At 39.1% G+C, this 19,163-nt stretch overlaps 1 protein-coding gene across 2 annotated transcripts in view; it reads right to left on the reverse strand.

The window, feature by feature from the left end:
- The window catches only part of THSD7B (thrombospondin type 1 domain containing 7B), a 758,532-nt gene that overhangs the window by 445,613 nt on the left and 293,756 nt on the right, over nt 1-19,163 (reverse strand). For both annotated transcript variants that reach the window (XM_073884500.1, XM_073884495.1), the window contains exon 6: nt 11,043-11,240. In XM_073884500.1, coding sequence (XP_073740601.1) covers nt 11,043-11,240 — 198 coding nt within the window. The remainder of the gene's footprint in view (nt 1-11,042; nt 11,241-19,163) is intronic.

The raw sequence follows: 19,163 nt of genomic DNA on the forward strand, positions 1-19,163 counted from the left end.
GAACCCTCAGTTTGTTTTTCAGAGTCCATCGTCTCTCATGGTTCGTCACTCCCTCCGACTTACTCCCCTTCATTCTTCCCCTCCTGCTATCTTCTTCTTTTTCTTTTTTCTTAACATATCTTGCATTATTTGTTTCAGAAGTACAGATCTGTGATTCAACAGTCTTGCACAATTCACAGCGCTCACCATAGCACATACCCTCCCCAATGTCTATCACCCAGCCACCCCATCCCTCCCACCCGCCACCACTCAGCAACACTCAGTTTATTTCCTGAGATTAAGAATTCCTCATATCAGTGAGGTCATATGATACCTGTCTTTCTCTGATTGACTTATTTCACTCAGCATAACACCCTCCAGTTGCATCCATGTCGTTGCAAATGGCAAGATCTCATTCCTTTTGATGGCTGCATAATATTCCATTGTGTATAAATGGGTAGAAGACATGAACAGACATTTTTCCAGAGAAGACATCCAAATGGCCAACAGACACATGAAAAAGTGCTCAACATCGCTCGGCATCAGAGAAATCCAAATCAAAACCTCAATGAGATACCACCTCACACCAGTCAGAATGGCTAAAATTAACAAGTCAGGAAACGACAGATGTTGGCAGGGATGTGGAGAAAGGGGAACCCTCCTACACTGTTGGTGGGAATGCAAGCTGGTGCAGCCACTCTGGAAAACAGTATGGAGGTTCCTCAAACAGTTGAAAATAGAGCTACCATACGATCCAGCAATTGCACTACTGGGTATTTACCCCAAAGATACAAATGTAGGGATCCGAAGGGGTATGTGCACCCCAATGTTTATAGCAGCAATGTCCACAATAGCCAAACTGTGGAAAGAGCCAAGATGTCTAAAAATTTTTTTGATTTCTACTTCTTAGATATGTCTCCATGGAAAATGATCAAGTTCTTTGGGCACAGCAGACACCCAACACGGTAAGTATGGAATGAACAGTAGAACGAAAGGGTTACAGACTATGAATTGTTAACTTTGATTCATTAATCACTTAGACACAGTATATGTACAAATAATTTTAATTTAGATATTCAAAAAAGTTCTTAAAGTCTGAGTAAAATTTTCTTCTAGCCTAAATAAAACTTTCTTCTAATCAATTTTGGGTGGGATGGATAGGCCTTTCCGGGAGAGATTTATTTCATTATATTTTCCTGAAAATACTCAAATGGGTATAGCATAGGTAAGCCTCTGATCGCATTCTTAGTCTAGTCATACTGGCTATCCTATCAGTGAAAATTACTCCATCAGATGAGAAAACTGTTTTAATCCATATTCCTTACTTTTCCTTTGTCTACATAGGAGTGAAAAGTGGGGAGATGCTACCTCAGGAGTTACCAGCCAAAGGCCACATGAAACAGCCAAATTCCACTTTAAAATACATTTCAAAATGAGAAAACAAACTTATATCCCTGTGACTATTGCTAACTAATCCCTGTTAGTAACACTAGTGGAATGCACAATGGAATAGGGAAACTCAGAGCATGCCCAGAAAGTTGGAAGTAATGGCCAGGGTGACAATATCCTGTTAATTCCCAGGTCAGGTTGACCAGGGGCACCTGGGTGGCCCAGTCGTTAAGTCTCTGCCTTCGGCTCAGGTCATGATCCCAGGGTCCTGGGATTGAGCCCCGCATTGAGCCCTACATTGGGCTCCCTGCTCAGCGGGAAACCTGCTTCTCCCTCCCCCACCCCCCTGTTTGTATTCCCTCTCTCGCTGTGTCTCTCTCTGTCAAATAAATAAATAAATAAAATCTTTAAAAAAATTCCCACTGGAAGGTCAGGTTGACCATTTAATCATATGAGCTATATTTTGAAGTTTCTGTACAATCTATGGTTTGTTTTGCTTTTCAAATCATATGGACTGGGAACAGAAAATAGACATTCCAGTGAGAATTTCAGAAGAGACAGAAAAAGAAGACAGCCTTTCCATGAGACACACAGGCACTCTCAGGAACTGATTTCCTTTAAGGTATTTTCAAATCATAAAATCTGGAAAAATCAGACTATAGTTAATGGGGTAGTAATGTTAATACAGTCATTTCCTTAGGAATCTTGATAACCGAGAAAAAAGACAAAAGCTATCTTGCAATGTCTAGGTATATAACAGGGTGGAAAGAGGAAGTAATCCAAAATATAATACCTGTTTATTGACAGACAATATACAGTAAATATATTTAAACTGCATTGCAGTTCCTCTCTCTTTAGCATTTAAATTGATTCACCATTTACATCTACTCCTCACCTTCCAGTCAAACATGGATGGGGAAATGCTGATTAGAATGAGTCTCTTTTTTTCTCTTTTGGATTCCCTCATTGCCAAGCCTTATTAAAGTTTCACCTTTAATTTCACTGCAAGACATCTAAATGAAAGGGAATGCAGAACTTGGCTATGGGAACTCTCAAATTTAATCTCCTTTGCAGTCTGATTCCTGTAGCGTGAATAGCAGCCTGATCTTATTGGCACTTTCAACTGCAAAGTCAGGTTCATTTCAAAATTTAATACAACGTATTTGTCATCACCACCCTTCCCTCGGTAAGGACACTGACACCAAACTGTTACCAGTTGGTTGTCTGAAAAAGATAGGTTGCTGAAAATGAAAATTCTCTCCTCTAAACCTAAATAACTCATCTCACATATTATGTGTCTTCTGTTTCTGCAAGAGTACACTATTGCTTTCCACTATTTGATCTTTTAGTAATCCATCTAGGTAACAATAAGGAAATAAAAGAATATTTACTCACTGCTTGCTTCTGGAAAGACAGCAGTATATTTCATAGATTTCAAGAATAGCTTCCCCAGCAGGAAACAAGAAACAACATATTAGAATCAATACTATTGTTGATTCTAAGTATAAGACATATCTGTCACTGCTGTAGCCTACTTCTGTTATACACTAACATTGTGAGGCTGCCCACTGGCCCCGTTCTGCCTAGAACAGTGTCTCTCAAAGTGTGGTCCCTACACCAGCACCATCAGCATCACCTGGGACCTTGTTAGAAATACAAATTGAGCCTCATTCTAGACCTACTAAATCAGAAACTCTGGAGTGGAGGCCATTCCGTGTGTGTGTGTGTGTGTGTGTGTGTGTGTTTAATTGAAGTATAGGTGACACACAACGTTACATTAGTCTCAGGTGGACAACATAGTGATTTGATAAGTCTATTAGTTATGCTCTGCTCATCACAAGTGTAGCTCCCATTGGTCATCATACACCATTAAAATACCATTGACTATATTCCCTAGGCTGTACCTTTCCTCCCCATGACTTATTCATCCCATAACTGAAAACCTGTACTTCCCACTCCCCTTCACCCATTTGGCCATACTCCACCCCTTCCCCTCTGGCAACCATCAGTTTGTTCTCAGTATTTATAGGTCTGTTTCTGTTTGTTTTGTTTTAATTCCGCATATGAGTAAAATCATATGGTATTTGTCTTTCTCTGTCTGACTTATTTTGCTTAACATAATAGGTTTATATATGCTGATGCAAATGGCAAGATCTCATTCTTCTTTACGGTTGAGTAATAATCTATTGCATGTGTGTATATATATATATACACACACCATATATATACCATATATACCACATCTTCTTTATCCATTCATCTATTGATGGACACTTGGGTTGCTTCCATATCTAGGCTATTGTAAATAATGCAGCCATAAATATAGGGATGCATATGTCTTTTCAAATTAATATTTTTGTTTTCTTTGGAAAAATACCCAGTAGTAGAAATAGAAATAGAATCCTATCGTATTTCTATTTTTTAATTTTTTGAGGAACCTCCATACTGTTTTCCACAGTGGTTGCACCAATTTATATTCTCACCAGCAGTGCACAAGGTTTTTCTTTTCTCCAAATCTTCACCAGCACTTGTTATTTCTTGTCTTTTTGTGACTAGCCAGGCTGACAGGTGTAAGGTGATGATGCATTGTGGTTCTGATTTGCATTTCTCTGATGATTAGTGTTTTTTATAGTCCCACGGGTGATTTTAACACTGTAGTTTTTGAATGACTGATCCACAACAAAGGATATAGAGCAACATGTTTCCCAAACACTTCAGACCCATTTTCCTACACAAATAATTCCTTTAACATTCAAAAGAAGTCTGTTTTCTTCTTGTTCTTACTCAGAAATATTCCAATACATCCTGGAATTCACTACAAAATAAAAACTAGCTAGCCTTCCCTCGAGAGTCATAAAATAACTCAATTGTTGGAAAACAAGACTCAGGAGGATGGTATAAGTTACCCACATTGCCTAACTGGGAAAGAAACGGGATTTAATGTTTTTTATGCTTTCACATGGAAGGACAGAAGCATTATATTGAAGCCTATCAGATATTACCAAATAACTGTAAATAGTGAGGGTTGTTCAGGGCTGCCTGGGTGGCTCAGTTGGTAAAGCATCCAACTCCTGGTTTCAGCTCAGGTCATGATCTCAGGCTGGTGGAATGGGATCGAGCCCCAAGTTGGGTTCCTTACTCAGCATGGAGTCTACTTGTCCCTCTCCCTCTGCTCCTCCTCCTCCTCTCTCTCTCTCTCTCTCTAAAATAATTTTTTTTTTAAAAAATAGTGAGGGTTGTTCAAAGTATTGAATGAGCTATCATGAGAGGCAGCACCATTTCTTCCTTGGAAGCTGTTTCTTTAAATATTATCATCAATGAGGTATGACTAGAATTAGATCCTCTTTCTTCTATAGGGATGGGTCCACGAAATACCTTTGCAGGCATCCTTGTCTCAATTTGAGTCATACCACAACCAAACCGTGTGACAAAGATTCTTGGGCAAGTATTTAGTGGGAAGTAAGGCCAGAGAACCAGTGCCAGAATCGGGGATGAGACAGAAAGGGAAGGAGACTGAGAGAGGGCTTGTGATCCAATCAGTCACCAGGATCAGTAGGTGGAGCTTCCTCTCACTGGGAGCTCTAGGAAACAGCACAGAACATGCATCTCAAGGTTACCCCATCTGAGGAGCTGGTATTTATACAACAACTCTCAATCATTGGTTGAAGGTTGCTCCCTGGGATTGTTAATTCCCTGGCACTTCTGAGTGCATATGTGGGCAGAGAAATTCCTCAGGCAAAGATAGCCAGGTGGTGTCAGCTGGAATTTGGGGCCTGATATGCACAAAAATGGTAAATGGCCCAGCAGATCTGAGCAGGAAACAACAGTGCATGCTCTATTTCAAAAAGCCTGTCTCTGGATTTGCACTGCTAATATAAAATGCATATCTATATTTATTCCCCTCTCCTTTGATCCCTCTGAACTCCTAGAAATACAGTTTTAAAATTCCAAAACCTTATGCAACAGTGTGTGTGTGTGTGTGTGTTTCTTCTTGAAATATAAACAAAAAATTAATAGTATAAGAAGAAATAAGGTAATAGTTATCTTCTTGTAACATAAAAAAAATTCAAATTTCTACTATCCCTTCCAAAATGCACATTTTAAAAACTATATAGTTATGTCCACCAAGGTGCCATTGCTCAAAACTTTTAGAGAACTTTTATTTGAAGTTTATTTTGTGGCTCTGTATTCTCTGTGGTGGCTCTAATTTGTAGAGTCTCTTTCAGAGGTTGATTGACCAAGACTATACTTGTATGGCAAAGAAATGCCTCACCAATAATTTATTTCTTGTTCTCCCTAAAATATCAGAAAATAAATGTTGGGCTAAAATAGCAGTTAGAAAGTATTGTAAGAAAAAGAAGAAATACAGAAGAAAAGTAAAGCAGCACTTGTTGACCAAAATGAGATAGAGCATGATCAAAGGGTTTAGAAAATACAACTTGAAAACACAAAATATTCCAATAAATACTTATCTGAATGGAGTTTGACCTTCTCAAAGTGATCTAAGGGACATTTCTTGAAATTTAAAGATAAAAAAATAAATAAAACAAAACTTCCACTCCAATCATAGATTTAAAAACATTAGAAAAATATTACTCTACCTCAGTTAAATGATTCCAGCACGCTTTCTACCAATAAAGTCCTCCTATGAATACTTACAAGCACATACCATTTTATCCAAGATTAAATATCACATTTTTGGATTGTTCAAGGTTAATGATGGAAGGCAAGAACTCCCAGAAAAATGCCTCTGAAGTGAAAAGCAAAGTAACCCTAATGATGGGAAATCTTTCCTTAAGCTTTCTGTGCAAATATATACACCACTTAAGGAAAATATTTGCATGGAGAAAATCTAATGCAACTGAAAAATAAGTATCCCTGTGTGCCAGAGGGCATTCCAGTAACACTGGAGAACTCTAGCTCCATGTATCTGTCAACATATGCACTTTGTTCTTCTTGAGGTATTCTCCTCTGCATTATACCTACATGGGTATTTACTTTTTCCAAGTACAGAATGTACACTGCATTACCTCTGAATAAAGATGTTTGCTGAAATATACAGACCATTTTTTTCTCAAGATAACCTAGTCAGCAAATTATGGAGCAAAGCAGGTGGTGAGTACTCACTGTCTGACTGCCCCAATAAACAACCTGGTGTTTATCCAATGGCCAGCTGGTGTCATCTGTCCACTTTGCATTATGGAGACATGAAAAATGATGAATAGGGGTCACTTCCCAACCACTAGGAATGCTGTTCACTGCCCTGGCATTATGGGAATTTTCCCAACCTGCTCTGGGAAGATGTTACATATTAGTAAACTTTCATAACTGCCAATGAAACCTGGCAACAACGAGCTAGTTTCATGTTTGAGAAACAAAGTTTAAAACACAGTGAATTCACTTGATAATCTAAAGGACAAATAGGTTGGGTATGCAGTGGCATCACACTCCATTTACTTTCAAATGCCCTCTTTGACATGGAGGAAACCTGCTTGTCAATGAGACGAGAAAAACCTATGTATATTCTATACTCAGTAGGCTTCTATTGACCCAGACTAATGATAAGATGTTGTGCAGAGGAAAGAAATCAAAGCTCACTGACCACTCAAAGTGTTAGAAATCAGATTCCAAATCAGAATACTCATTCATATAATCTATTATACAATTTTCTTCCTAAAAATGAGCTTTACTAACCCATTGTTTGCTACAATCACAGGCCAGGTGAGAAACAGGAACTTTCAAAAGACTGGACAGAATCACTAATAAATCAAAGTAGAGAATGGGTCAAAACAGACTTCCCACAGAGACAGCTGTAGAAATTCATAAATGACTATTTAGATGTTTGACTACATTCTTAAACCAACCCACAAGTTTTGTGTATCCCAAATTGGTATTTCCAGTCACTTACTGGCTTCAATGTGACAGAGATTGTGTATTTTCAAATTTTAAGTCTTTTTAAGTTAATGACTTAAACTTCTGGGAAAGAAAAATATGTCTTCCTAGAAGCACAAATGCCCAACAAGACACTGTCAAGAGTCCTACAGAACCCTGATCATGGCTATGTGGAAATCTCTTGTCTCCACAATCTGAATGGGATGCTGACATTTTGCAGGGATGCTGAATGTTACATATATATATATATGTAAAAGTAAGTTACCCTTGCAAATTAGCAGGCCTCTAGCCTGATGAGATTTCATACCAGTTTTTGTTTTTGATTTTTTCAACCAAAATGAAGATATTTCTTTTGGTCTTATCCACTTAACTCTAAATAAAGTCTGAAATAAAGGGCATATACAACAATTAATAAATTCAGATGATGAAAAGAAAACTGTCAAATGTTATAAGAAAAATATTCACAGCCGATTTATTAAATATACCTCAACCTTTTTCTTTCTCTCTAAGCATTTAAATGAGTGTCAATTCCTGTAGGTATGGAAAGACCACGATAACATGTGGAGAGTCAAAGAGGAGCACTTCTCTGCTAAACTTCTGTCATAAATCATCCAGAATTTCACAGAAGCTGAAATGCAAAATGTGCAACCAGACTACATTTTCAATTTCTCACTAGACAAAAGACTGCTTCAGCTACCAGGAGGCCAGCATGTTCTCATAAGCATGACCATTGCTGATATCCCACAAATGATTAGGGAGCCATTCAGGTATGTAAAACCCACAAAGACTTCATGGAACTGATATGAACCAGTAGTAATTTCTATTTCTCCCCACAAAAATTGAGAGTGTAGGTCAATGTTGAAAATTAGTCCTTTCACAAGAATAAGACAAACAAACAAACTCTAGAAGTGCTTTACAATGGTAAAATTGATACCTCTGGAAAAAAGGATTCTATATCCATTTTCAGTGGCTGAGGAAGTGTGGGGGGAGGAGGGGCAGTTTCCCCCCATCACACCACGGAACTCTCCAACACCAGCTGGGTGTCCTAATATTCAACTCAATTCTGACACTACCTAGAAGTAGCATCTGAATCCACAGGTAAAAGGCTCAGTCCTATAAGATTGCCCTCCACTTCCGAGGCCAACTATAAGCCCAGGTGAGCTATGCTTCTAACCAACCAGCTACAAATCGGAGGTTCCAACAACCCTCTCTAACTGAGGATGCCAATCGCAAGTCCACGTTAAAACATTAAAAATGGTTACCTGTACTTCAGACCAATGGGCTATAAATCAGAGGTTCCCACAACGCCCTCCCTGGGTTTGATTAATTTGCCAGAGTGGCTCACAGAATTCAGGAAACGTGTTTTACTCAGTAGATGACCGGTTTATTGTGAAAGGATGTAACTTAGGAACAGCCAGATAGAAGAGATACATAGGGTGAGGTATGGGGAAAGGGCACAAGGTTTCTACCCAGCATGTTCTCCAAATCTCCAAGTGTTCACCAACCTGGAAGCTCTCCAGGCCCCCAATCCTTTTGGGTTTTTATGGAGGCTTCTTTACATATGTATGATTGATTAAATCATTGGTCACTGGTGTTGGATTCAACCTCTAGCCCTTCTCCCCTACCTGGAAATCATTTGGAAACCATTTGGTTGGTTCCTCTGGCAACCAGCTTCCATCCTTAGGTGCTTTCCACAAATCACCTCATTAACATAGACCCAGTTGTGGAGGGAGGCAGCTTGTTAGGCTTGTTAGGAATAACAACACACCTATTCCTTTTTCTTTCTTTTTTTTGAGTCACAAGACACCCATTTCACCTATCTGGAAGCGATTTCAGCAACTGAGGGCAAGAGACCAAATGTAACCAAAGATGCTGCCATTGCTCTTATTGCTCAGAAAGTTCTGAGAGTTTCAGCAGCTCTGTGCCAGAAATGGGAAGAATATTTATTTCTAATTATAGATCACAATGTAACCCTCTGCAATACTACAGAAGGCACAGAACAAACTGTGAAAAAGTCCTCAGCCCTATAGACATAATATATCATGACAAGCCTCTAATATCTGCTATGAGATGACAAAGCCTGACAGTCATTTTTCATTAGGACTCAACCAAACAAATGATCTTCTTGTTTCCACAGCAGGAGGTTGGGAGGAAGAAGTAGTATGGTTATTCTAATACTCATTATTATTTTCATATTTTGTAAGAATGCTCTTTACACAATTCCCCCAGGGCAGAGAACAGTAATAAATGTGCATTATAAGTAAAATAAGCTTATACCTTATTTTGAATGGTTATGTGCCAGACACTTCACTAATCACTTTTATATAACCAATTTAACTCTCACAATCTGAGAAGGAGAAGTAGGTTTTATTACCCCCATTTTAAAGCCGAGGGAAAGGATGCTTCCACAAGTTAATTAATTTTCCTGAGATTGTCTAGCAGGTGAGTAGCAGACTTGAAATTCCAACCTGGCTGACTTTAGACTCCAGGTTCAAACCTCTATACTATTCTTCCTGAATTCAAAGAGAAGCAACACAAAAGTGACCTTATTTGCCTCTATTAATAAATTATACATGTATTACCACAATTCAAAAATTATTTGGTAATATTAGAAGCCACTATTAGTTGTAACTACTCAGTCAAAAAGGATGTAGCTAATACAATATGTTGTTGACCTCTATTTAATTAAACAAATACCTTTCGTGAGATAACTGATTACATTGCTTGATAATGTGTGTATCTATCCAATTATGGCAGTGGTTAAAAAGAAAGAAGAACTGATAAAAAGAAGGAAGAAATAAAGAAGAGAGAGGAAGGAAAGAAAGGAAGAAAGTGAGAGAGAAAAGGGCATGGAAGGAGTGAAAGAGGGAAAGAGAGAAAGGGGATCATGGGGGAGACAGGAAGGAGGGAAAAAAGGAAACCATTGCTGAATGTCAATCCCATGTGGAAGCCACTCTGAATAGCCACTCTGAATCCATTTTGTAATTTCCTTGGGTTCTATGGATTACACTTCACTTCATAAGTCAAAACATTTCACTTCACACACCAAGAGAATTATAAATGGGATAGACACACTTGATATTCTTCCAAGAGACTGAATTTTTTTTCTAAACTGTAAGATAAAGGTTTAAAAATGTCACTTTTCTCATTCCCATGTAACTTACGTATTTTCTAAATCACCCTTCATTTCAAACAGCCCATTGTACTAAAAGCTTGGCAATGAAGGAAAGAAACCACCTTTAATAGTTTTGTAAATCTTGACAATTTATATGTAAAAATGGTTCCTTAGGAATGTCAGTATTATGTCTAGAACTGATTCTGGTCGAATGTTATATAAATGAAAAGATTTGGTATTTTTTTTTCTTTAACTTGGAGAGAATTGCAGCCCTGAAATCTTTACAAGGTATAGTATTTGTTAATAATATACAAAAGCATGTTATATATCGACCTCAAAAAAGGCAAATAAAACTTGTTTGGTATTGATAAGTTGAAGACTACCCAGAAGAGATCTGTATGCTCTGTCTTGATAAATTGAAAACTGCAGAGAAAGCTCTAGGTTCACTGTATTGCATTTAGGAATAATCATATAGTTTTCTTTCGGACTATGTGGCCTTATCATAAGTCAAGGCAAAAGCTTACCTTGCAGCAATGTGGCATCGGACTTAAATGTAAGTATTCAAAGGTAGGAAAGCTGTGTTTCTCTCCCTTGGGAGAATGACCTGTTAGAGAACGGTCACGTCATAGGGCAGATATCATTAGCAACACGTTTCTTTGCCACATACCTCGGTCATTCTGACAGATGGCCTTCAGGATGCGATGCCCCAGGCCACATTTTCCATGATCAGGGATACAGATCCCTTCAGACGCCAGCCATCGGTAACACATTGGATCCTCACAAGGAACAGACTCCACCAAATGAGGGCAGTGGCCTGCCGGCCCTGTGGATTCCATGAGAACATGGCGCCTTCTCAGTCTAAACCCTAAAAAGAAAAAAAAAAAAAAAAAGTTTCACAGGATTTCATCTTTATCCAACAGAAGAAAAGCAGCAGCAACTAGAAAAGAGATGAAACTTTTATTTCATTCTCTATAGTTCTAAAAGGTGTATTATTTTAAGGTGTTTTCTATTATGGAAAATGGAAAGGGGATACGAAAAGAAAGGGAGAGAAAATGGACAAGAACTAGAGCAGAAAATCTGTCCTCCAAGACTTAACAACCTTGGAGAAGCCACACATAATCAAATGGAGTAGTAAGTAGCTTATGCCCAATGGCCTCCATAAACCATTAGAAGTAAATGAAGACTCTCAGAAACAGCCTCAACATAGATAAATCCACATTTTATTTTTTTCTGTTGTTTTTGACATTCTGATTACTCCGCATTAAGGTGGAATGCATCTCCATTTTGGCATATCTTTGGTAACCAAGAAATTCACAGCTTTATGCCCTGAGATTTCCAGGTCAGACTGCTCTATGAAGACAGTACCTCTTTGAACCGCATTCCCCACCTTGGCTTGACATGGGTCCCTGGACTATTATTCAGTTAAAATAAATGTAATGTGGGCCCAGTGCCCCACTATAATAAGGATATAAATGGGCCTTACACGCTACGAGCTTACAGAGCCACAAACTCAGTGTTGCAAGAGTCAAGCAGGTACAAATTGAGGGAAACGAGTCAACCATACACCTGTGGGGGCTGCTGAGGCGTGTGGTGAAGTGGAGGGTGTGTGCTTGCTCTAAAACAGCTTTTGTGGACTGTTGCCATGAGGAAATGTGGACTCTCTGTTAACTAATCTTCTAATTTTTGTCCAAGAAGACAAAATTCCAAGTTGTGTTTTGTTTTTATATGACATCTCTCCATGTTTAATTTATCTTTTTAAAAAACAAAGTGGCCTAAAAGAAAAAAAAAGTGACTGAGAACTAGATACGACCCTTTAGTCTGTGAGTTTTCCATCTCTGGCCCTTATGACACATCACTTTTGAAGGCTATGCCTGCCTTCCATGGATCTCGTATTGTACTTCCATTCTCTAATGCACCAAATTCTGTTTACCAGTTTAATTCCTTTAATTCCTTTTATTTTTAACAAAACCGATCTTATTGGGTGATAACATTTTGAGGAATTATTCACTTATTCCTCTGGGTAGTTCAAGGAGAGACAGACAGATATACTGAGAGACAGACTGTGATAGGATAATAGAGAGTATGCGAACACCGAATTCCCAGCACGAGAGTTAGATACCCCCACTACCCTTCCCACAAGAGGCGGGGAGAAGGAGAGGTAACATGAGAGGGAGCACGAGAGGTAACAAAGCCAGGTGTGTCTCTCTCCCAGATTTCCCAAGGCCATGCCTATCTTCCCACCAGGAGTAATGAAATGAAAAGGTTCTAAAGCTCAAGGCGTAGTTGGCAAAAGACTGGCTCCTGGAAAACCACACAGCCCAGGAGGTTTGAACTAATGGACACATGGTTTTAGGCCACAAGAGGGAGCCGAGCTCCCTTAGAATATTACAGGGCTGGACAAGGATTTTAGATTAACAGTCTCAAGTGTTTTATTTGGGTTTTTTTTTTGGTCCAGGGTATGAACCTATGAACTCCAACCTATGAACTCCTTTCTTTCTTTTCTTTCTTTCTTCTTTCTTTTCTCTCTCTCTCTTTCTCTTTCTCTCTCTCTCTCTTTCTTTCTTTCTTTCCTTTATTTATTTATTTTTAGAAAGTGGGGGAGAGAGGGAGAAAAGGGGAGGACGGACAGAAGGAGAGGGAGAGAGAGAATCTTAAGCAGCCTCCACACCCAGCACAGAGCCTGACAGGGGGCTCGATCTCACAACCCTGAGAGATCATGACCTCAGCCAAAATCCAGGGTAGGACACTTAACCTACTGAGCCACCCAGGCACCCCTGAGCTCCTTTTAAAAGGGATTCTTCGATTCTTACATTGACAATCAGCCACGTGGGGGAAGGCATTCAGCCAATCAGAGACCACATTCATGATCATGGCATTGAAAATATTAAGGTCAGGGACAATTAAAATAATAGATGGCTTCTTCCATACTTCATACCTATAAATCTGTATCATTAATTAGTTAAAACAAAATCTTCAGAAGGGTTCAGTTCCCTTCCTGAGCCACCTTCAGAAGAGACACAGGAAACATACAAGGTTTCCAACTGCACTTGATAGTCATCCAATTACAATGAGCTCCAAGTGCTCACCGCCACACAACTTGGATGACTTCTATTCTTACATGTAATGTCCATATGCTGCTTATTTACAATCTTATGTTTGTCCTTGTTTGGTTTATCTGTTCGAGCAGGACATAGCACGCATCTCCATGATTTATAAGTTTTAACAATTGTCTCAGAAACCTGGTCGTCTTTGCTGAGGACTCTGGGTGTACCTAGAGCTTAATGCCATTGAGCGGTATGTGCAGTTTCCCTCTATAAATCAAATTGCATTCATCTCACCATAAATCTATAGATTACATCTCCTTAGTCAATAAATTCTTCCCGTCTTTCATTTGTGCTGCCCTTGTCCTGACTGTAACTAGGATCAAATCACAGCACAAGCTCAGCATAAAACAAAAACCTTGGAGTCTCTTGTTAGTGCTTAACTTTAATCACACACATGTTCATGCCTGGAATACACATCAGGCTTCCCCCGGGTGCTTCTGTTCTGAAAGATACACGACTGCCAAGTCCACAGTGGCTGGGGCCAGCCAACCACTTACCTTCATTTACCGAATTCCATATTAATCAGATTGTATCATTCAGTAAACATTAACTGCCATATGTAGATCATTGTAATGTACTGTGGGAAGCCACAAGAGGAACAGAAAACATAAATCTATTCTTCACAGAACATATAGTCCAACAAGGGGAAAAGGCACGTGCATTAATTAAACATCTACCCTATCCCAAAATGGTGCCAGCCACTTTACTTATATTACCCCAAATTAATAAATCTTCAAAACTATTTTGCAAGTTGTTATTCTCATCTTATGCACGTGAAAACTAAGATCAGATGAGACTTTACTACTGCTCCCGAGGCACATTATTGATTAAATGGATATGTATGAAATTCAGCCGAGGACTTTTTGAGTCATCACCTCTTCATGAGAAAGCGTTCAAGTCAGCTCTTGTGTGTGATGTGTGCTAGCCCGACTCCATACAGTGAATCTATAGGGACTACGCATCATTTCCTCCAAATGAAGGTGGGTGTATAGATTGGACAGTGGAATTTTAGGCACAAGGCATCAAGAAGGAGTTTTAATAATCACTTAAAGACTATAGATTCAATCCACTTTTAACGAAACTGGTATTTGCAGGATTCTTTTTCTTTTATGAACCCAAAGTTTAGCATATATTCTACTGGCTTACTACATATTCTACTTTTTAGAAAAGAGTGAATTGTGGGTTGGGGAGAGAAAAGGGACAAAGTACAAATGGCAGAAGATGGGCCAAAGTTTTTTTAAATAAAACCAAAGGAAAATTAAAGGAGACATGGGAGGTAAATGTAGGTTTGAGGATTGTACATCCTCAGGTGCTAGAGGCCCTGAAGTATCCCCGTAAGCTTCTATGGAGCTATGCATGGCCAATACTGTGTCTCCACACTAACACCACTGCAACAGGCTTGAAGCAGCAGCTTGCAGGTTGACTGAGGATGACAGAAGCTTATTCCATCTTAGGCATCCATTTACTCCTCATCTCTGGCAGCCTTGGGCATGGGGTAACAACTTTGAACAAAAGACCCTGAGCACATTGATTCCAACTCTTTAGAAATCAACCACCATTCCTGCAAGTGCAGCATTTTACAGTATCATTATTAGTTTGCACCCTGCTGTGAATACAGAAAATAAGAAAAAGCAATGATAAGGCAATTGTGATTATGAGAACTCTCAACACTTAGAATGAGAAGTAGGCACGCACCCCCACCCCCACTCCTAACACACACAGGCATAGAACAAAAAGGAAAAGAAAAAACTATAGCATACATATTTTCTGTAACAAAGCAAAATGATTTTATAGACTTCTCATTAAAAGTGGATCTATGTAGCAGGCAAGGATGGAAAACGGAAATTTTCCCCCACTGTTGTTATATAAGATCTAAAACATGCAGTATTTTCCTGCTTTGGCGTGTTATTTAAATTGATTTGTTTCAGAGCATAAAAGACTGTCTTTGTAAATATAGTCATGGCTTCTCAGTTTCAAGATGTCCTTTCCTATGGGGATTTTAGAACTTTAAATGTGTAACTGGGGGTAATACCATATTGGGGGTGTTAAGGAACCCCTGAAGTCCTACCACATAAGCAGTTACCTATTGTGACACTGTATCAGGAAGCCTCCATCAAATTTTTCTTTAAAACAACTTCTGTAGGCAAGGATGTCTTTCTAGAATATGTCTGAAAGGGACAAGGATGTCATATAAATGTATGCCTCTATATCAAAAAGAATTTTTAAAAATGTATTATACTTTCTATAGAGTTCACCCATCAGCAATTTTTTCAGGTTATTTCTCTTTCATATATCTCTAATTATAACTCCCTGGGACTGTATCAAAGATAAAGCAATGAATGATAAAACCTGATCCAATTTAAATTCCTCTGAAAGATGTCCTAGCTTCACTTGACAAGTACCAACCTGCTGAGTACTGTTCCCCTTGTCTGCCTATCACAGACCTGGTGGGAAGTGTGAAGGCTGGGGACAACAGCTGATTTTCTAACGTACTTCAAATGGCTGACAGCCACAAAGCTTACAGGGTTCCTGATTGAAGGGTGCCTGCCTTAAAACAAGAGCCATGGTAAGATCATCTCTAGGGCAACTAATTTCTTCTGTTAGGTAATACAACATTAACTGCTTTTCCATCCTTTTCTACTATTTTTTTTTTAAATGTGAACAAAAGGAACATGCCAAAGCAATAACACAGTTACTGGGAAAAAGACTAGTGAAGAGAAAAAAGTAATTATCTCCAACTTTACACATTCATTTTCTTGCTATTGTTTGCCGGTATTTCCCTCAAATCCTCAATCATAAATAACAGAGTATAAAATAACTAAGGACATATATATATATATCCTAGACTTTTGCTACTAGGTTCACTGCATTTCTTTAGGGTAGGGAATTCAAATGTGAAGCTAAACAGTTCAGTTTACATCCCAGAGTTTTATAATGTTTAATGTATTAGCTTGTATATTCCGGCCTCTGTGGAATTCTGAATTACATTTCGTTTGTGTCAGTCAGCGACTCTGGCAGACCCCATGGTAGGACCGTGGGACAGACTGAGATTGAGAAGATCCCAGACCTCATGCTCGCAAGTCAGTAGAAATAAAAAAGAGGATTACTTACCATCATCATAACATGCTTGGACTCCTTGTAAGCACAGAATCATTCCCCTAGAGGGAAAACTCCATTCCTTATTTTTCCCAGGAGGGATTAGAGGCAGGTGGTCCTGGCAGATTTTAGCAAGACCTTAAAAATCAAAATTGTCTCTGCTCTGGGGAAGCATTTATAAAATGCCGAACTCCCAGACCTGAATAACAATCATTGCTGTGTACAGGCTCTTCTGTCTGGGATTACTTAGTGTCTAGGGCAGGTCATTTAGCCTAAGAATGGGCCCTATAGAACAGAGACTGTTTCTCATCAATCCCAACATGACCCTACACATTTCAGGCGGTTGTGGTAACACTAAGACCTTCAGGTGAGAAGCTCTATTGTCTCCCCCTTTCCTTCAGCTCCAAAGGCTGAGCCTCTCTTAGAAAAACTTATTGTTTGAGGCAAAAAAACACAAATTCCAGTCACCTGCTGCTCTCAAGCTAATCTTAGAACACCCTTCTTTTCTCACACAACTGCAGTCTACTTTCCCTCTCCCTCCAAAGGTGACACACTAGAGCTAAGACAAATCCCATGCCCCATGCCTTATCTCTTACATCAGTGCAATGATTGGCTCTCAAGACTAATGCGTCCCACTGGCCAGTGGGGTGAATGTGGGCAGAGTGCTTCTCTGCTAAGCTTGGCACTGGACTTGCGCCTTGATCCAAATTTCCTTAGGCTTCAGAGGGAATCACTAAGGAAGCCCAGTGTTTGAGGGAATACTAGACTAGGGAGACAGGAAACCAGGTTCTTAGTGCTGGCTTGGCCATTATTAAATCCCTGTGGGATTTAGGACAAATGGGCTCACTTCTCTACACTTTAGTTTTGAAGTATTATGAAGTATCGTATCCTTGCTGAGCCTAAATGCTGATGCAAAGTTTGGCAGTATATTAGTATCTTAGGGCTGCCAAAAGAAAATACCGCACTGGGTGATGTAAAACAACAGAATTTTTTTGTCTCACAGTTCTGGAGGCTAGAAGCCCAAAATCAAAGTGTCAGTAGAGCCATGCTCCCTCTGAATGTTCCAGGGAAAGACTGCTCCCATGCCTCTCCCTAGCTTCTGGTGGTTGTCGACAATCCTTGGCATTCCGTGGTTTATACAAGCATCACTCTAATGTCTGCCTTTGCATAGCATTCTCCTCTGTGTATCTCTGTGTCCAAATTTCCCTCTTTCTATAAGGACATCAGTCATTAGAATAGAGCCTATCCTAATCCATTATGGCCTCATCTTAACTTGAGGCCATCTGCAATAACCCTATTTCCAAATAAGGTCATATTCACATATACAAGGGGTTAGGAATGAAGTTCTTTTTTTTGAAGGACACAATTCAACCCACAACAGGTGATGTCTAATGAATGATGGACCAGAGTGAATGTGCAAGAGTTGATCCATACAATAGAGGAACAGGGGCAAAGAAAAGGTTTGCCATTGAAGCATCTTGGGCCCAGGGGGCAAGCAGAGGGGTCTGAATGTTGTGAGTTTCCCAGCTGAGTTCCATGGACCAGTTCAGAGTTATGTGCAAAAGGAAGATTGAAAGAAAAGTTGAAAGAGCACTCTTCACAAAAGGTTTTATGAAAATTTGCTCAAGTAACAAAAATTACAACACAGAATGAGGAAGACAGCATTCTCTGAATTGCTGTAGAAACTCCATGGCCCAGAACAAAGGGGAGAAAGCATTTAATAAATATCTATTAAGTTTAACCTCAGCATTACTTCTACCATCTTGTAGTATCAGCATCTCATATTTCCTTGAGGGAGCCATCCCTTCCTGACTCTCAGTGGTGAGACTTGGCCAGCCTTGTCCCTCTAGTGGTGGACACATGCCTAGGAGTTGACCAATCAGAGTGACTGGGTCAGGGTTATCACATGACACAAAGCAGCCAATGAGATTCAATTCCAGGACTCTTCCTGGAAGTATTAAGGAAGACATTTCTTTCTACTTTTCTAGGATCTAAAATCAAAATTACCTCTTTTTTCTTTTTGTGGTGAGAATTTTAAAGATTTACTCTCTTAGCAACTTACAAGTATATAATACAGTATTGTTGATTATACTTATCATGCTACACATTGGATCCTCAGAACTTAAACTAACCTTATAACTGGACACTTGTATCCTTTGATAAACATCTCCGCATTTTCCCCACCACCCAGCCCCTGGTAACCATCATTCTACTCTGTGTTACTATAATCTCAGGTCTTTTAGAATCTACATATAAGTGAGATCATACAATATTTGCCTTTCTCTGATTTATTTCACTTTGTATAAGGTCCTCAAGTTTCAACCATGTTGTCACAATGGCAGGGTTTCCATCTTTTTTTATGGCTAAATAATATCACTATAAATATGTGAGTGTATGTGTGGCTGCAAGCACATGCATGTGTGTATATAACATATTTCCTTTATCCATTTATGCATCAATAGTCACTTAGGTCATTTCCATATCTTTACTATGTGGATAACACTGCAAGAAACATGGGGATTCAAACAGTAGATCTTGAATTGGGTTTCTGTCACTTACAACAAAAATTATAAAATAATATGAGGCCC

Source organism: Callorhinus ursinus, unplaced genomic scaffold (genome assembly GCF_003265705.2).
Source record: "Callorhinus ursinus isolate GAN/ISIS: 27379988/994484 unplaced genomic scaffold, GSC_fseal_2.0 scaffold2, whole genome shotgun sequence".
NCBI lineage: Eukaryota > Metazoa > Chordata > Mammalia > Carnivora > Otariidae > Callorhinus > Callorhinus ursinus.